This window comes from Equus quagga, chromosome 1, assembly GCF_021613505.1.
Source record: "Equus quagga isolate Etosha38 chromosome 1, UCLA_HA_Equagga_1.0, whole genome shotgun sequence".
In the NCBI taxonomy this organism is placed as follows: Eukaryota; Metazoa; Chordata; class Mammalia; order Perissodactyla; family Equidae; genus Equus; species Equus quagga.
Genome location: NC_060267.1, coordinates 58,411,776 through 58,426,359, shown reverse-complemented (window position 1 = coordinate 58,426,359; position 14,584 = coordinate 58,411,776). Strand labels below are relative to the sequence as shown.

The 14,584-nt window shown below is 46.9% G+C and overlaps 1 protein-coding gene and 1 long non-coding RNA gene across 3 annotated transcripts in view; one reads left to right on the top strand and one right to left on the bottom strand.

The window, feature by feature from the left end:
* The window catches only part of LOC124243207 (uncharacterized), a 34,941-nt gene extending 28,554 nt beyond the window's left edge, over positions 1-6,387 (top strand). Inside the window, exons 2-5 of the long non-coding RNA XR_006889648.1 lie at positions 2,099-2,283; positions 3,250-3,285; positions 3,922-4,145; positions 4,623-6,387. This is a non-coding gene — a long non-coding RNA (uncharacterized LOC124243207). The remainder of the gene's footprint in view (positions 1-2,098; positions 2,284-3,249; positions 3,286-3,921; positions 4,146-4,622) is intronic.
* The window catches only part of LOC124243158 (tubulin alpha-8 chain), a 28,431-nt gene extending 13,885 nt beyond the window's left edge, over positions 1-14,546 (bottom strand). The window contains exon 1 of one of the 2 annotated variants that reach the window (XM_046668750.1): positions 14,444-14,546. In XM_046668750.1, coding sequence (XP_046524706.1) covers positions 14,444-14,503 — 60 coding nt within the window. In that variant the 5' untranslated portion in view covers positions 14,504-14,546. Of the gene's footprint in view, positions 1-3,449; positions 3,930-14,443 lie in introns of those variants that run through there. The other variant, XM_046668751.1, reaches the window with a different exon arrangement.
* Positions 14,547-14,584: the final 38 nt, after the last annotated feature.

Here is a 14,584-nt window from a genome sequence, read left to right as displayed (position 1 = left end):
AATAGATAGCAAGCCAGAGACAGCAACAACAAAGAGTCCACCTAAATTCACACGAGTGAGTGCAGGGGGCTCAGGAGGGGCTCCGATTATCAGCACTACAGTTAGGGCAGCAAGCGAGGGGCTGTGACGCCCACTTTAGGAATGGGGGGGTTTGGTGGGGAGACTCCCAGCATAAGAGACCCTTTGATGTCAAAAGGCCTTGAGCCTTAGCTGACATTAGGGGCAAGGGCAAGAGATAGTTAAGGAGTTTGAATCTGATGCCCAGTGCCCACTCCACTTTCCCATTCTCTTCCACAGCTCATTATCTGGGAGAACTTCTAACAGGAAGACACCAACAGGGGAAATAACCACAAGGGCCACAGACAGTAAAGGAATCGTTGGTCTACTTCTGCTCCCCCAAGAGCGCCACCTTCTCCCGCCCACCCCCATCACTGGCCCTCTATTCACCAGCTATTTTCTCCGCAAAAATTATTTTTAAGGTCACTCAGGAGTCCCCTCAGAAAGGACACTCAGCAACAGCACTGACCCTCTAGCTCTGCCGGGGGCTGACCTGAGCCTGGAAGCTTCCTATGAAAACTTACCAGTTCCTTCTCATTTGCCCAGTACCTTTGCCCCAGCCATGGCTGGGGGGCAGTGGGTCTGCTCATCAGGGCTCCTCTGCTGCTCAGAGGCATGTACTCAATGACTTCTTGGGGAACTCACACTTAGTGATGGGAAGGGAGGATGCAGCAGTGAGCTGCAGCCCCTTGGGTGCCCCAAGCAGAGCTCTGAGGTCAGAAATTAAGTATGAACCCTGCAGAGCTCAGCCACGCCTTCCTACAAACAGCAGTTTGCAGAGGACCGCAGACATAGAAACAGTGTCCATCTCACCCCCAGAACACTCTCCCCTAGTCTCTAGCTGCCCATTTTTGCGGAGAGGCAGGCTCTTTGTTGCCATTTGATGCCTATTCCCATCTGAACTCATCTGGTGCTCCCCAGTCCAGAAGAAATGCAGTTAAGGAGGCTATGTGAGAGGCTCTCACCTCCTCCTAAACCACAGAAACGTTCTCTAGCCCTGCTGTCACTGATATGAGCTTGGCTTGAGCACCTGGCCGGGATTCTCCAGACCACTTCCCAAAAAACGTGTCACAGTCTCAGTTCCCAGGAGGACTGCTTACTGGAGGGACACTGGGAGCAGATGGGAATGCTCAGTTATAGGATTAGGTGTAAATTTCTTATCTAGAACCTACAGAAATGCTGAATCAAATTCTCGTTAACACAGCAGCACCCTCTCCCCAACCCCCACAAGGAAAGGAGAGCATGGGGGTGGCTGCTTAACACTTGACCTGTGGGAGGAAGGAAAGTCTTTTCTGTGAGGGTGGGATTCCTTGGGTCTAGGTTCATAGATGTGCCATTCTAGCCTTTCAGCAATGTGTCAAGGGATTTTTAAAAAGAGGTGCTCTGAGTGGGGGATGTTCCATAAAAAAATGTTTCCCATCAGGACACACTGCCTGTGAAAGTCAATGTCCTAAATAGAACCTGCCATACAAAATTCAGTGTTTCAAAATAAATAAGATACCTTTTTCCAAAATATTCAAGTATAGGTTTTCAATTAAACATCCAAATTCTTTAGCACATTTAAAATAAGGTTTTACTGTTTAAACTTTGATTTACCAGGTATTTTCAGAAACCTGCCTACTGAAGACACACCAAAGTTCACTTAGAGGGCAAACTGTGAGCCTTGGCTCCCCTGTAAGCTTCCTTCAGGCTCCACTCTGAGAGTCACCATGGCATTCAAGTGAAAATTAAAACATGCAAGAGAAAGCACTTTGAAAATTATAAAGCACTAGCTATATGCTAGACATTATAAATATTAAATACCAGGTCTTGAGTGTGCTGCTTAGGATTTGCTTCAAAATAACGGGGAGAGAGGGAAAGGAGAATAAATGAAGCAAGACTCACCTAATTAGATAATTGTTGAAATCAGATGATGCATATATCATTATACCATTCTGTCTCCTTTCGTATATGTTTGAAATTCTTCATAATAAAAAGTTTAAAACCGTAAAACTAGGTAGAGCTTTGGAAATTTGAACTATAACCTCTCTTCACTTTGTAGATGAGAAAAACCAGTCCAGAGAGGTTAAGTGACCTTCTCCAAGTCACCGGCTAGCTGCAGAGCCAGGAGCCAAAATTCTTAACTCCCAGCTCTGGGCATGTTCTCCCCCACACGAGCGACCTCAGGCAGGAGTGGATTCCTCTGGCCATTCTCCCCAATATTCCTCAGGTTCTTCAAGCTCCCAGGTATGTCTGGAAGCATGCTCAGGAGAGGGAGAGTGCTGGACAGACCTGGAGCTAGAACCAGCAGAGCTGGGGCTAGAGCCAGAAAGCCCTGGGCACTTTCCAAAATGAGCAGAGGCCGGGGAGGAGGGAGGGTTCTCGCCTGGCCTGCTGGGTCACTGACACCTGCAGCAGGAGTGCCCAGAGAACTGACCTTGGCCTGCCAGACATGCTTCTCCCACTCCCCTTCCCCCACCCACCTTTTCATCCCACCTCCCTGCTGCCAAAATGCCAGGCAAGGTCTCTGGGTTTCCAGGAGTACAGAGAAGTGGACTGGAGGCGAATTTTACAGACCCCCAGATGTGGAGGGTAAAGGGGGCTCTAGAGGGTGGAACCGGGGAGTTTGGAGAGGCCCTTTCCAGAAAGTAAGATCCGCATCTGCGAAAGGAGACAGAGGCCGGAGAGGGGAAAGGAGCCGCTGCAGAGCCCCTGAGGCAGGCAGGAAACAAAATGAAAAGTCTGAGGCCTCCTGCCTTTCAGGAGGGAGATTTCTGTGTGCCAAAGTCCTTCTGACTTTGACCGCTGGACACTGGGGAGTTGGCGTGAGTGTCAGGTGCCTGGGAAGCTGGGCGCCCTCAAGCTGTAAGAGCCCCAAACTCAAGCAGATGGCCTGGACAAGCAAGGAGGACGACCCCAGGCCTGGGGGATTGAGATGCCCTGAGTCCCCTCTCCCATTTGGCTGGGCTTGGGGACCTGACTGCGCCCACATACCCAGCTGCCCATGCCCAGTCCAACCATCTGGAATCCCTGGAGTGCCCCCTTTTCTCCCCACCTGGTCCTTGAGCCGCCTGCCTGTCCAGGGATCCCTCAGAATCTCACCCCTTCTTCACCTGGTTCCCCATGTCCTCCCTCCTCTCACCCGCTTGCGCAAATCGCCCTTAGGTCCCTTTGAGAGGCAACTCACCCCAGGTCTCTACTTTCCCTCTACAGAAAAGGGTAATGGCACCAGGCGTCCTCTGCCCGAGGGTACGGACCCCCTCGACCCTGAATGGACACCGCCCCCGGGGAGACTTCGATCCGTTAGCCCGCGAAGACGCGGCTCTCCACTCGGCTCGGCGCCTGCCCCGCGCCCCGGGTCCCCGGGCCCCTGCACCCGGCCTCTGCCCCAGCCCCAGCCCCAGAAAGCTCACCATCGCGGCCGCTCTCCTCGCCGGCTCGCCTCCTCGCTGGGCCTGCCCACCCCAACTGCTCCAGATACGGCCGCCTCCGCTGTTGTGACACACTGGGCGGGAGGGGGACGGGGAGAGACATGCTGGGCCAGCAGCTGCCCTGCAGCATCACAGTGCCCGGGGAGGGGAGGGACCCGGCGGGTCACAATTGCTCCTCCCGCCCCCACCGGCGGCTCAAATCTCCGGCACCCGCCGGCCCTGCCCGGCCTGCTCCGTCCAGCCTCTCCATCGCCGGTGCTGTGCGCGGTGCGAATTGCGCGGCGGGCTCCTCGCCGACGCACCCGGGGGCAGTCTTTTTACCACAGCGTCTCCTGCCCTCTGTGAGATCGGCCATTGTAATTCCAGCTGCTTAGGAAAGAAATGTGTTAATGTTGTTAGACAAAATGTTCATTGCTCCCCAGACTTTCATTCTCTCCCTGCTGTCAAACACTAGCGCCGCCGGGAAGGACTGGCCCAGGCAGGAAAGGCACCTGGTGAAGATTCGTTGACTGCAGTCACCCTCAGCCCAGGAGAGTGCGGGGATAGCGCCAGGCTCGCTGGAGGAGGAACAGGTTCCAGGCTCAGCTCGCGTGAGCAAGTTGTTGAGCCGCTGCTCTGGAAGCCTGTTTCTACCTCCATCAAGGCCTACCCGGTCCTTGGAGAATCAAATGAGCTAAGGTACATAAAGCTCCCGGCACACAGCAGGTGCTCCATACTTCCCCTGTTCCCGTTTCAGCTACTCTGTCGGTGTGCACCACCTCTCCACCGTTATTTTCAAATCTCTTTCCTGATCCACTTATCACACTCCCCTCTTCCTACGTTTAAGCCCAAAACGTACAGGATGATATCAGAGTTCTCGCTGCCTCTTTGGCCAGTAATAGGACCTCCTCTTGGTGGCCACAAACGATGCTGAAGAGCAAGGGATTTCCCCTACTCTCCCTCTAGTTGGAGAGGAGTAGGGGGAACTGGGTCCGACTTCACACTTTAGATTTTGACCACTTTATTAAATCTTCCTCCACATTCCTGTCCCCTCCCCCCAGTTTAGTGGTGGGCTGGATGATTATGGTCTTTTGGACTCACTGCAAAATTCCCCACCAGGGCCAACCCATGTTGAAACTGGTAACCCTGCTTCCACCTTCTCTCACACTTCCTCAGGCACCTGACCACCAACCAAGTCACTCCAGGGAAATTCATGGCTTTTCTGCAAGACACTGCCACACAGAGCTGCTCCAACCGGACGTGGTGACTCCAAGTTTTCAGGCCACAGACACAGATCTACCTTCTCTTCTGTTCCTAAGAGATGCCTATCTCTGGCCAGTAGAGAATGAGAACACTTTTTTCTTTATTTATGTAGCAATTTGTTCTGCTGACTACCCATTTGTATATTTTTTTATTTATACTATGAGTTTCCAGAAGACAGGGCACGTCTTAATCATCTTTGCATCTGAGAGAGTACCAAACACAAACACAGCGCTTTACCCATTGATACCCAGAGTACTTAGTAAATTATGAGTTGAATTTTTGTCTTTCTTATAATGTAAGATCCCGAAAATTGAGAATCATGATTAAGCTAACTGCCAAGCAAATGGTAAATGCTCAATAAGGGATGATGACTATTATTAACTACATATTTCTCTCTCTTCCAGACTCCCATAGCACATTCTATTACTTCTTCCATTACATTTATCACTTTCTGTTTTGGGGTGGATTCTAGATATGTGGGAGTGTGCGAGTGTTCCTCCAAAACTGGAACACCTTGAAGGCTAGTGTTGTGTTATTCATCTTAGTGACCTCTCTATCAAAAGTAGCTAGTTGAGTGCATCAAAGACACTCAATAAACATTGCTTAATAAACTGATTTTTCAAGTTCTCTTTATGAACCAGCAAATACATTATGAACAGGTTCTTAATGTCTCGGGATAAAAATGATGACAATGCTGGTGATTATGATTGTATTCGATTGCCTATCCTTATGATAATGCCCTTTGAACTTCATCATCTTTCCCTTTATGGGGTTTAGGGCTGTAGGGAGCCATGGCTACAACATAGATGTGGGATATAGTATCTTTGGGTTCCAAAAAAATTCATATGGTGAAGCCCTAAACCTCTGTGTGACTGTATTTAAAGACAGGCCTTTAGGAGGTAATTAAGGTTAAATGAGGTCATAAGAGTGGGGCCCTGCTCCAGTAGGACTGATGTCCTTATGAGAGCCCAGGAGTGCACATGCACAGAGGACGGCCACATGAGGACACAGAGAGAAGGTGGTTGTCTACAAGCCACGGATAGAGGCCTCACCGGACACAGACCCTGCTGGGCCTATCTTGGACTCCCAGCCAGCAGAGCTGTAAGAAAATTACCTTCTGTGGTTTAAACTCCCCAGTGTGCAGTATTTTGTTATGGAGCAGACTAAGACAGTGGCCTTAAGAGTCTTTGGAATAAAAAAATGTTTACTTCTTTTCGGTTTTTAAGTCCTCCGTCTTACAATTATTTGACTTGTGGCAACCCAGATCTCATTGATACTTCTTCTCTCCCTGAGAAGTTTGGAAAGAAGGAAGGACACGTTTTTATAGTCCCTGTGATGGTAAATTTTATGTGTCAACTTTCTTGGGCCACAGGATGCCCAGACATTTGGTCAATCATTATTCTGGATGTGTCTGTGAGGGTGTTTCTGAATGAGAGTAACATTTGAATCGACAGATTTGAGTCGAGTAGATTGGCCCCCTAAGGTGGGTGGGCCTCATCCAATCAATGGAAGACTTGAATAGAGCAAAAAGGCCAGTCAGAGGGAAGGCTGCCTCCCTGCCTGCTTCAGCTGGGACGTCGGTCTTCTCCTGACCTCAGACTGGAACCTACACCCTCAGGTCTCCTGGGTCTCCAACTTGCTGACTGCAGATCTCGGACTTCTCAGCCTCCATCATCACATGAGCCAGTTCCTTCTCTCTCCCTCTCCCTATAGAGATACAGATATAGATATAGATATAGATATAAACAGGATATATCTCCTCTTGGTTCTATTTCTCTGGAGAACCCTGACAAATACAGTTCCCTTTTTGCAGGTGGTAAAACTGGAGTCAAATCCAGGCTATTTATGAGAAAGCAATCACACACGGTGTGATTTAGGCCTTGTAAAGAAATAACTCCACCTCCTCTACATTCCAGGTACTATGTGTGAGTGTATTTCTTCTTGCATGAGTTTTTGTGCTATGGGGTCATATTCTCCAATACACTAATTATAAAAAGTTGAACCACACCCATTTGCATAGGGGGTAATTTCTATCAATCACCCAGGAGAAGAGTTGGTCTTCATGATATTTATATACCTGTTATTTATACAATATGCCAACACTGAACACTTTCTAGGTGCCAAACACTGTGCTAAGGGCTTACCTCTTTTACTCCTCACAACAAACCTCTGAAATTAAAATTTCTATTATCTCCATTTTACAGATGAAGCATTTTGAGATTTAGAAATGTTAACTCTTGTTCCTGATTACACAACTGGTAAGAGATGGACCTGGGGTTTGCACTCAGGGAGTCTGACCCCAGAAGCTGAGCTCAGATGTTTCATCATCACCTGTAAACTGGAACTGGAAAGGCAAACCTGAGACACAGAGGGCTTGTCTTCATTCTCTTAGCTTAGACTTTGAGACTCCACATTCCTAGGCTGCTGCTCCAGTGGATAGGCGTTAAAGATGGAGTTTACGATGTGGAGGGAGACCGTGAGCCCAGAGGAAAAGACGCATGAAACATGTTAATTTCCAAGCACCCACACTGCTGAGGGGAGCCTGTGAGTTTGAGAGAGCAGACTACATTTGATAATCGGATTATCTAGATGTAGGTATTTGCTGTATTTATTTTACTTTGGTTACCCCTAGTTTTAAGTACACTCATATTTAAATATTAATATTCCAAGCTTGTTTCTCATATGCTACAGGGGACTAAGAGAAAGAAAAGGTGGGCATCTTTGGCCACAGTAATCACAGATAAAGTGGTTCCCCTTTTAAGGCTGCGTGCTTGCAGCAGCCATGATCAAGAGACCACCAAAGAAAAGGTGATCTTGGGACAAATTTGGAGCCACATAATCCAGCCGGCCCTTCTTCCAGGCAGGTGTCCTTCCAAAATCAACCTTGGAGAGTCTGGGTTGTTTTGTCTTACATTGGGGAAGGCAATATTTTCCTACTGGCCCCGATTCTTCCCTCCACTCACTCCTCCCAACGGGTTGATGTCAGAAATGGCACCTTTCAGAGCATTGTCTTCATAGCTTCAGCTTTTGATCCTTGTTAAACTCACCTCCCCTTTAGGCTAACATTAGTCAGTAACATAGAACTCAGCAGAAAGATGAGGCAATGAGAACGTGAGGCAGTGAGTGATTAGGTTGGGGGTCAAGGACAGAGTAGCAAAGTGCAGAGAAGGCTGAGGTTGGGGAACTAAGAAAAAACTCTTCTTCATAAATTGGTCAAGCTGATCAGAGGCCAGCACTGAAGCCCTTAACCTCACTGCCTCTAAGGCTCTATTACAGATGGAATAACCACCTGCTTCAGCTGCCAGATCGTCTGGGATAAAGTGGCTCCAGAGGAAAGAAAGCAGGTGGGTCATTATCTTCTTCTCCCTGAGGCCTTGGTATTCTATATAGGGTTAATTCTTCACTTGGATATTTCCCTCCTGTCAGACACTGAAACAATTGGTTGAACTGTCTTTTTTTTTTTTCAGTTATTTCACCTATTGCTATGGCAATTGCAAAGTGATCCAGTCTTTCTGGACGACCCCCTGGCAGTACGTTAAACGAGCTAGAAAACTCTTCTCACCATTTATGTTGCAAATACACTTTGGAAAACTATCCCAAGAAAACAACACACAAGGAAAATAACAGTGCTGTTTTACAGCATTTTCATATGCAATCTGTTAGAGCTGTTATTCATATTAGCAAAAAGCTGGAAAAAAATGAAATGGCTGACAAATACTGCACAGGGAGTCAGCGGTTGAATTGTGGCCCCCAGAAGATATGTCCACTTGGAACCTCAGACCGTCACCTTATTTGGAATGAGGGTCTTTGCAGATGTAATTAAGGATCTCAAGATGAGGTCATCCTGGATTAGGGTAGGTCCTAAATTCGATGACAAGTGCCCTCATAAGAGACAGACAAGGAGAAGACGTAAAAACACAGAAGAAGGCCAAGTGAAGATGGAGACAGAGATTGGAGTTATGCTGCCACAAGCCAAGGACCCTCAGAGCCACCAGAGGCTGGAAGACCACAGGAAGGATTCTCCCCAGAGCCTTCAGAGAGACACCTGGATTTTGGACTCCTGGGCTCCAGAACTGTGAGAGAAGAAATTTCTGTTGTTTTAAGCCCCATAGTTTGTGGCAATTTCTTACAGCTGCCATAGGAAACACAGACATATAGTGAGGAAGCAGATGATGGTGGAAACTGAATAGATGATGATATTAAATGAAGAAAACTGCAGAACTCAAAGTAACAGAGATGTATTTATAATAAAAAATCAATGTATATCGAACAGAAAATATAGATAATTTTATTTTCATGGGTTTTTTTTTAACAGGGTTGTTGGAATGAACAGAAAGCATTTCATGTCCTATAGAGATGAAACCATAAAACTCCTAGTAGAAAATACAGGCAGTACACTTTTTGACATTGGTCTTAGCAGCATCTTTTCGAATACCATGTCTACTCAAAATTAACAAATAAGACTTTGTCAGACTAAAAATCTTCTGCAAGGCAAAGGAAACCAGGAACAAAAAAAAAAAAGACAACCCACCAGCTGGGAGAAAATATTTGCGAATCATATATCTGACAAGGGGTTAATTTCCAAAATACATAAAGAACTCACACAACTCAACAACAAAAAAACAAGCCACCCAATCAAAAGAAGTGGGCAGAGGAACTGAACATTTTTCCAAAGAAGATATACAGATGGCCAATAGGCACTTGAAAAGATGTTCAACATCACTAATCATCAGAGAAAATGCAAATCAAAACTACACTAAGATATCACCTTACCCACATTAGAATGGCTATCATCACCAAGACTAAAAATAACAAATGTTGGAGAGGATGTGGAGAAAAGAAAACCCTCATACACTGCTGGTGGGAATGCAAACTGGTGCAGCCACTAAGGGAAACAGTAAGGAACTTTCTCAAAAAACTAAAAATAGAAATAGCATATGACCCAGCTAACCCAATGCTGGGTATTTATCCAAAGAACATGAAATCAACAATTCAAAGTGACTTATGCACCCCTGTGTTCATTGCAGCATTATTCACAATAGCCAAGACGTGGAAGCAACCCAAGTGCCCATCAACCAATGATTGGATAAAGAAGACGCGGTGTATATATATACAATGGAATAGTACTCAGCCATAAAAAAGACAAAATCATCCCATTCACAACAACATGGATGGACCTGGAGGGTATTATGTTAAGCAAAATAAGCCAGACAGACAAACACCGTGTGGTTTTACTCATATATGGAAGATAAACAAACACACGGACAAAGAGAACAGTTCAGTAGTTATGGGGCTGGGGAGGGCAGAGCAGGTGAAGGGGAGCACCTATATGGTGATGGACAAATAATAATCTACAACTGAAACCTCGCAATGTTGTAAACTATTATGAACTCAATTTTTTAAAAAGTAAAAAAAAAGAGAGAAAGAGAAAAGGTGCAGGGTTTATACCCTGTGAGCCTCTCATATAATGGAATACCACATAGCTAACAAGAACGAGGCAGCTCTACATGAGCTGATGAGGAATAAACATTCAAGATTAAGCACACTTTTTAAAATGTGTGGCACAGGGGCCAACCTGGTGGCGCAGCAGTTAAGTTCACACGTTCCTCTTCGGCAGCTTGGGGTTCGCCGGTTCAGATCCCGGGTGCGATCTATGCATTGCTTGTCAAGCCATGCTGTGGCAGTGTCCCGCTTATAAAGTAGAGGAAGATGGGCACAGATGTTAGCTCAGAGCCTGTCTTCCTCAGAAGAGGAGGACTGGTGGCAGATGTTAGCTCAGGACTAATCTTCCTCAAAAAAAAAAAGTGTGGCAGTGTGGTATGCCATCATTTGTGTAAGAGAAAGCTTGCTACCAGAGATTAGCTCTGGAAGGATAGACAGACTGGCACCGGTGTGGACTCTGGGCAGGAAACTGGGAGATGTCAACAGGGTAGAAAAAAGACTTTCTTTTCCATGACTTCCCTCTTACAACTTTTGAATTTTGGACCATTTATATAAAACTCGAATATATTTTTAAAATAGTCTGCATACAGACACATGCAAACAGCTGCACAAAGCTATGAAATAATTCCTCAGTCCCTTCAAACTCCCCTTCTGGAGGCGGAATCCAACATCCTCCTCTGGCACCATCTGTTCTGCAGCCACCCACCTCCATCCCTATGATGACCCACAGTAGCCTAATTTCTCCTCTCCACCTCACCTCATCCTTCCCGGCCTCCCATCTGACCACCAAACGGAGGAGTATTACCCATTCTTGCTCTCCTCAGCACCCCAAAATTTTAAACATCTGTCCTATGTCGTATTCTCTCACAACCCTGTAGAACTAATCAACCCCAACTGAAGTTACCACTCCCAGACACACTTGCATTTTAACAGTGAACTTCAAGAGTGACTGATTTTAGGGCAAGTGAGGCAGAATCCTGGGGAAGTGAAAGGAACTCTAGACTTGAGGGTCAGGAGACCTTGGTCTTATTCAGGCTTTGTGACGGGGCAAATCTCTTCACCCCTCTGGGTCTCAATTTCCTCAACTGAAAGAGAAGGGGGCTATAATAGATGATCGTTCCAGATCTACCATCCCCAAATTCCACCATACAGTGCTGCTTCTCTGAGTCCCATCCCCTCTGAACCTGATGTGTACTGGGTGTGTTCACTAGTGCTGTCCGACAGAAATATAATGCGAGCCACATATGTAATTTTAAACATTCTAGTAGCCCCACAAAAAAGAAGTAAAAAGAAACAAGTGAAATTATTTTTAATAGATTTTATTTAACCCAATCTATCTAAAATATTATCATTTCAACATGCAATCAATATAAAAATCATTGTTTCCATTCTTTTTTTAGTACTAAGTCTTCAAGATCCAGTGTATATTTTACATTTACAGAACATCTTGATCTGGACCAGCTCCACTTCAAGTGCTCGAAAGCCATCTGTGGCTAACGGCTAGCGTACTAGACAGCGCAGGTGGACATCTAACAAGGAAGCCCTCCTTTTGCTTCTGACCCTGTTAAGCCCAGAGTTGAAGACGGATATGAGCACCAACCTGCATCCTCAGAAAAGGTCGTCATCGGAGCAGTTTTGGCTCTGAGGTCCTTGTCTGACTCGGAAGACAACACTGGAGAGTTCAAGACAAACATAAAACAGAGGACTGAGAGGCCTATAAGCAGAACAGTACTGGAGAACTTCAGGAGAGAACAGAAAAGTGAGCTGGGCACAGTCAGGTCTTCTGTATACTCAGGGTTTCACAATACAAAACCCACAGGCTCACCAAAAGCAGAGACCTCTTGTCATGCCAATCATATCAACTCACTCATTTAAACACCTCTAAACACCTTCTAACCTCCAGGCACTCAGCTGGGCAATGGGGAGACAGCTACCCTTCACGGGAGTTCTTACTTGGGACAGGATAACATGCTAAGCGCTCCATAAGCAGGATCTCATTTACTCATCCAAAAGTCCCTATGAGAAAAGAACTATACTGCAGATGAGAACACTGAGACCAAAAGGTGAAGTCACTTTCCAGCAGTCCCACGCCTTGTGAGAGGTGGGCAGGGATCCAGACCCAACTCAAACACTGCAACACGCCACAGTCCCCAGCTTCAAGGAGCTCACAGTTACTGGAGGCAGTAAGGAACTTCACAATTATAAGGCCACTGGGTCACTACCACAGAAGGGATATGAAATAGGGCCTAGAAGCAGGGGACATGGGGAAAGGATTCCCAGGAGTAACCCTTGAGTAAGTCTGGAAGGTCGAGGAACTCATCAGGCAAGGAGGAAGGCTGGACCTTCCAAAAGGAACAGCAAGTACAAAAGGCACGGAAATGTGAGAGAACGCGCAGTGTTCAGAACCTATGACTGGCTGAGCAGCCAGAGGGCAGCATGCATAAGGAACAGAGGCCTCACATGAAAGTGGAAGTGTCAGCCCAAACCAGTGCCTAACGGGCCTTAAACTCCATGAAGAAGAATCCGGGTTTTGGAGCCAGCCCCATGGCCAAGTGGCTAAGTTCACAGGCTCCACTTCAGCGGCCCAGGGTTCACCAGTTCGGATCCTAGGCATAGACCTAGCATCGCTCATCAAGCCACACTGTGGCACTGTCCCACACAGAAGAACTAGGATGACCTGCAACTAGGATATACAACTATGTACTGGGGCTTTGGGGAGGAAAAAAAAGAGGGAGATTGGCTACAGATGTTAACTTGGGGCCAATCTTCCTCACCAAAAAAGCATAAAAAAAAAATACTAACTCTCAGCTCTTTCCCTAAAAGAAAAAAAGGATCTGGGTTTTATCCTATAGGCCATGGGAATTCGTTAAAGAGTTTTATCTAGCGTAGTGAACAGGACCAGATTTTCATTTTAAAAAATCTTTCTAAAGGAGAGATCTCAAAGCTCACCCATCTCCCTTCCTCTCCCCAAGGTTCTTAACTCTATTTAAAAGCCTATATGTAAAAGCATAGATTTGTTTTCTACAGAGTTGGACCACAGCTTAGGGACTTAATCTCCATGGGCCTGTGAAGTTCACTTACTCTATCCCTTTTACTAAAGAGAAGCTGTTGACTTGCAACTGCTAAAAATCAGCCTATGAAAAGCTAATAAGCACCTCCCATATTCTTGACCTCAACACTGACAGAGGTCCCAGCAGGGGCGCTTGCGGGACTGCCACTGCAGAAAGGCTGGCTCCTGCGGGAAGCCTTTCACACCTGACAGCAAGGTAGTGTTCTACATTTACTTGCACAGAAACATGTAAGATCCTTTGGCCAGTGACAGAAAACACTGAAACATTCAGCTATACTCAAAATGCCAAGGCCCCGATGCCTCCTCCCGACAATAACGAATAAATTGTTCGTTGCCTTCAAAACCCATGTCTGCCTTCTGCCCAACCCACTCCGCACCTTGCTTCCAGCTCACCTGATTACCCAGTTCCATTTTCAGCTCAGCAGCCTCTGAGGCTGGCCTAGTTTTCAAGACCCCACGAGCAGAAACACTTGTGCATTATACAAACAAGAAACCAGAAGTAGAACAAGAGGACACAGAAAGGGAAGAACCAGCAGTCAAGGAGTGTACCAAGGAGGCAAGGACGCAGGCAGAACCTGGGAAACAGCTGTTGGACAAAGCACAAAACTACTACTGCAGAGCAGGGGAACGGCTGATGGGAGGGAGAGGGCAGGCGGAGACACCAAGTGTCACAGAGCAGGGCTTGGCCACGGACGACATGGGAAATCGAGCTGCAGCCCGAGAGGCACGATGCAGGATCACTTTACCCAGTGATGGGGCTGAAGAGCCTCACTCTGTTTTCACCGGGCACCTGGTTGGTTCCAAAAGCCAGGTGCTGGTCTGAACAGAGAAGGCCCAAGCAGCTTCAAGCCCATCACAAAACCATGGGGATGGTATACTGATACCTAGACCGGATCTGTGGAGAGGAGCATAGAAAAGAAAGAGGCTCTCTCAGATCTCACTCTGCCTAATCAAGGGCCTACCCTCTGGGGTGATTTTCAGAGGAAGTTTTCCAAGGAAATGAAAGGCCAAGGGTCACTCCATCAGGGTTTTCCTGAACTTCCAGTTTCATTAACACCCTGACCTAAAAAATCAGCCCTTTGCCTTTGCCAAGAAGATGGAATGTTCAGGAAAGCACTCTCCTTTTCCAAACTCCTCCTTCACAAGGAGCCACTGGGAATAAGAGGTGACTCTTCTGGAGGACCTGTGCCCTCTAGACCCACTCCATTTCCACATTACCTACCAAGGCCAGCCAAAGTGTGGTGCGAGGGGAAGAGCATTCAGGCAGCAAGATACAGTTCATCTGACTGGATCAGCTCTTTCTAGAATTAGGCTGGCTCCACTCCTACAGGGAACCAGCCAGCAAAAGGAAACATGCTGCCAT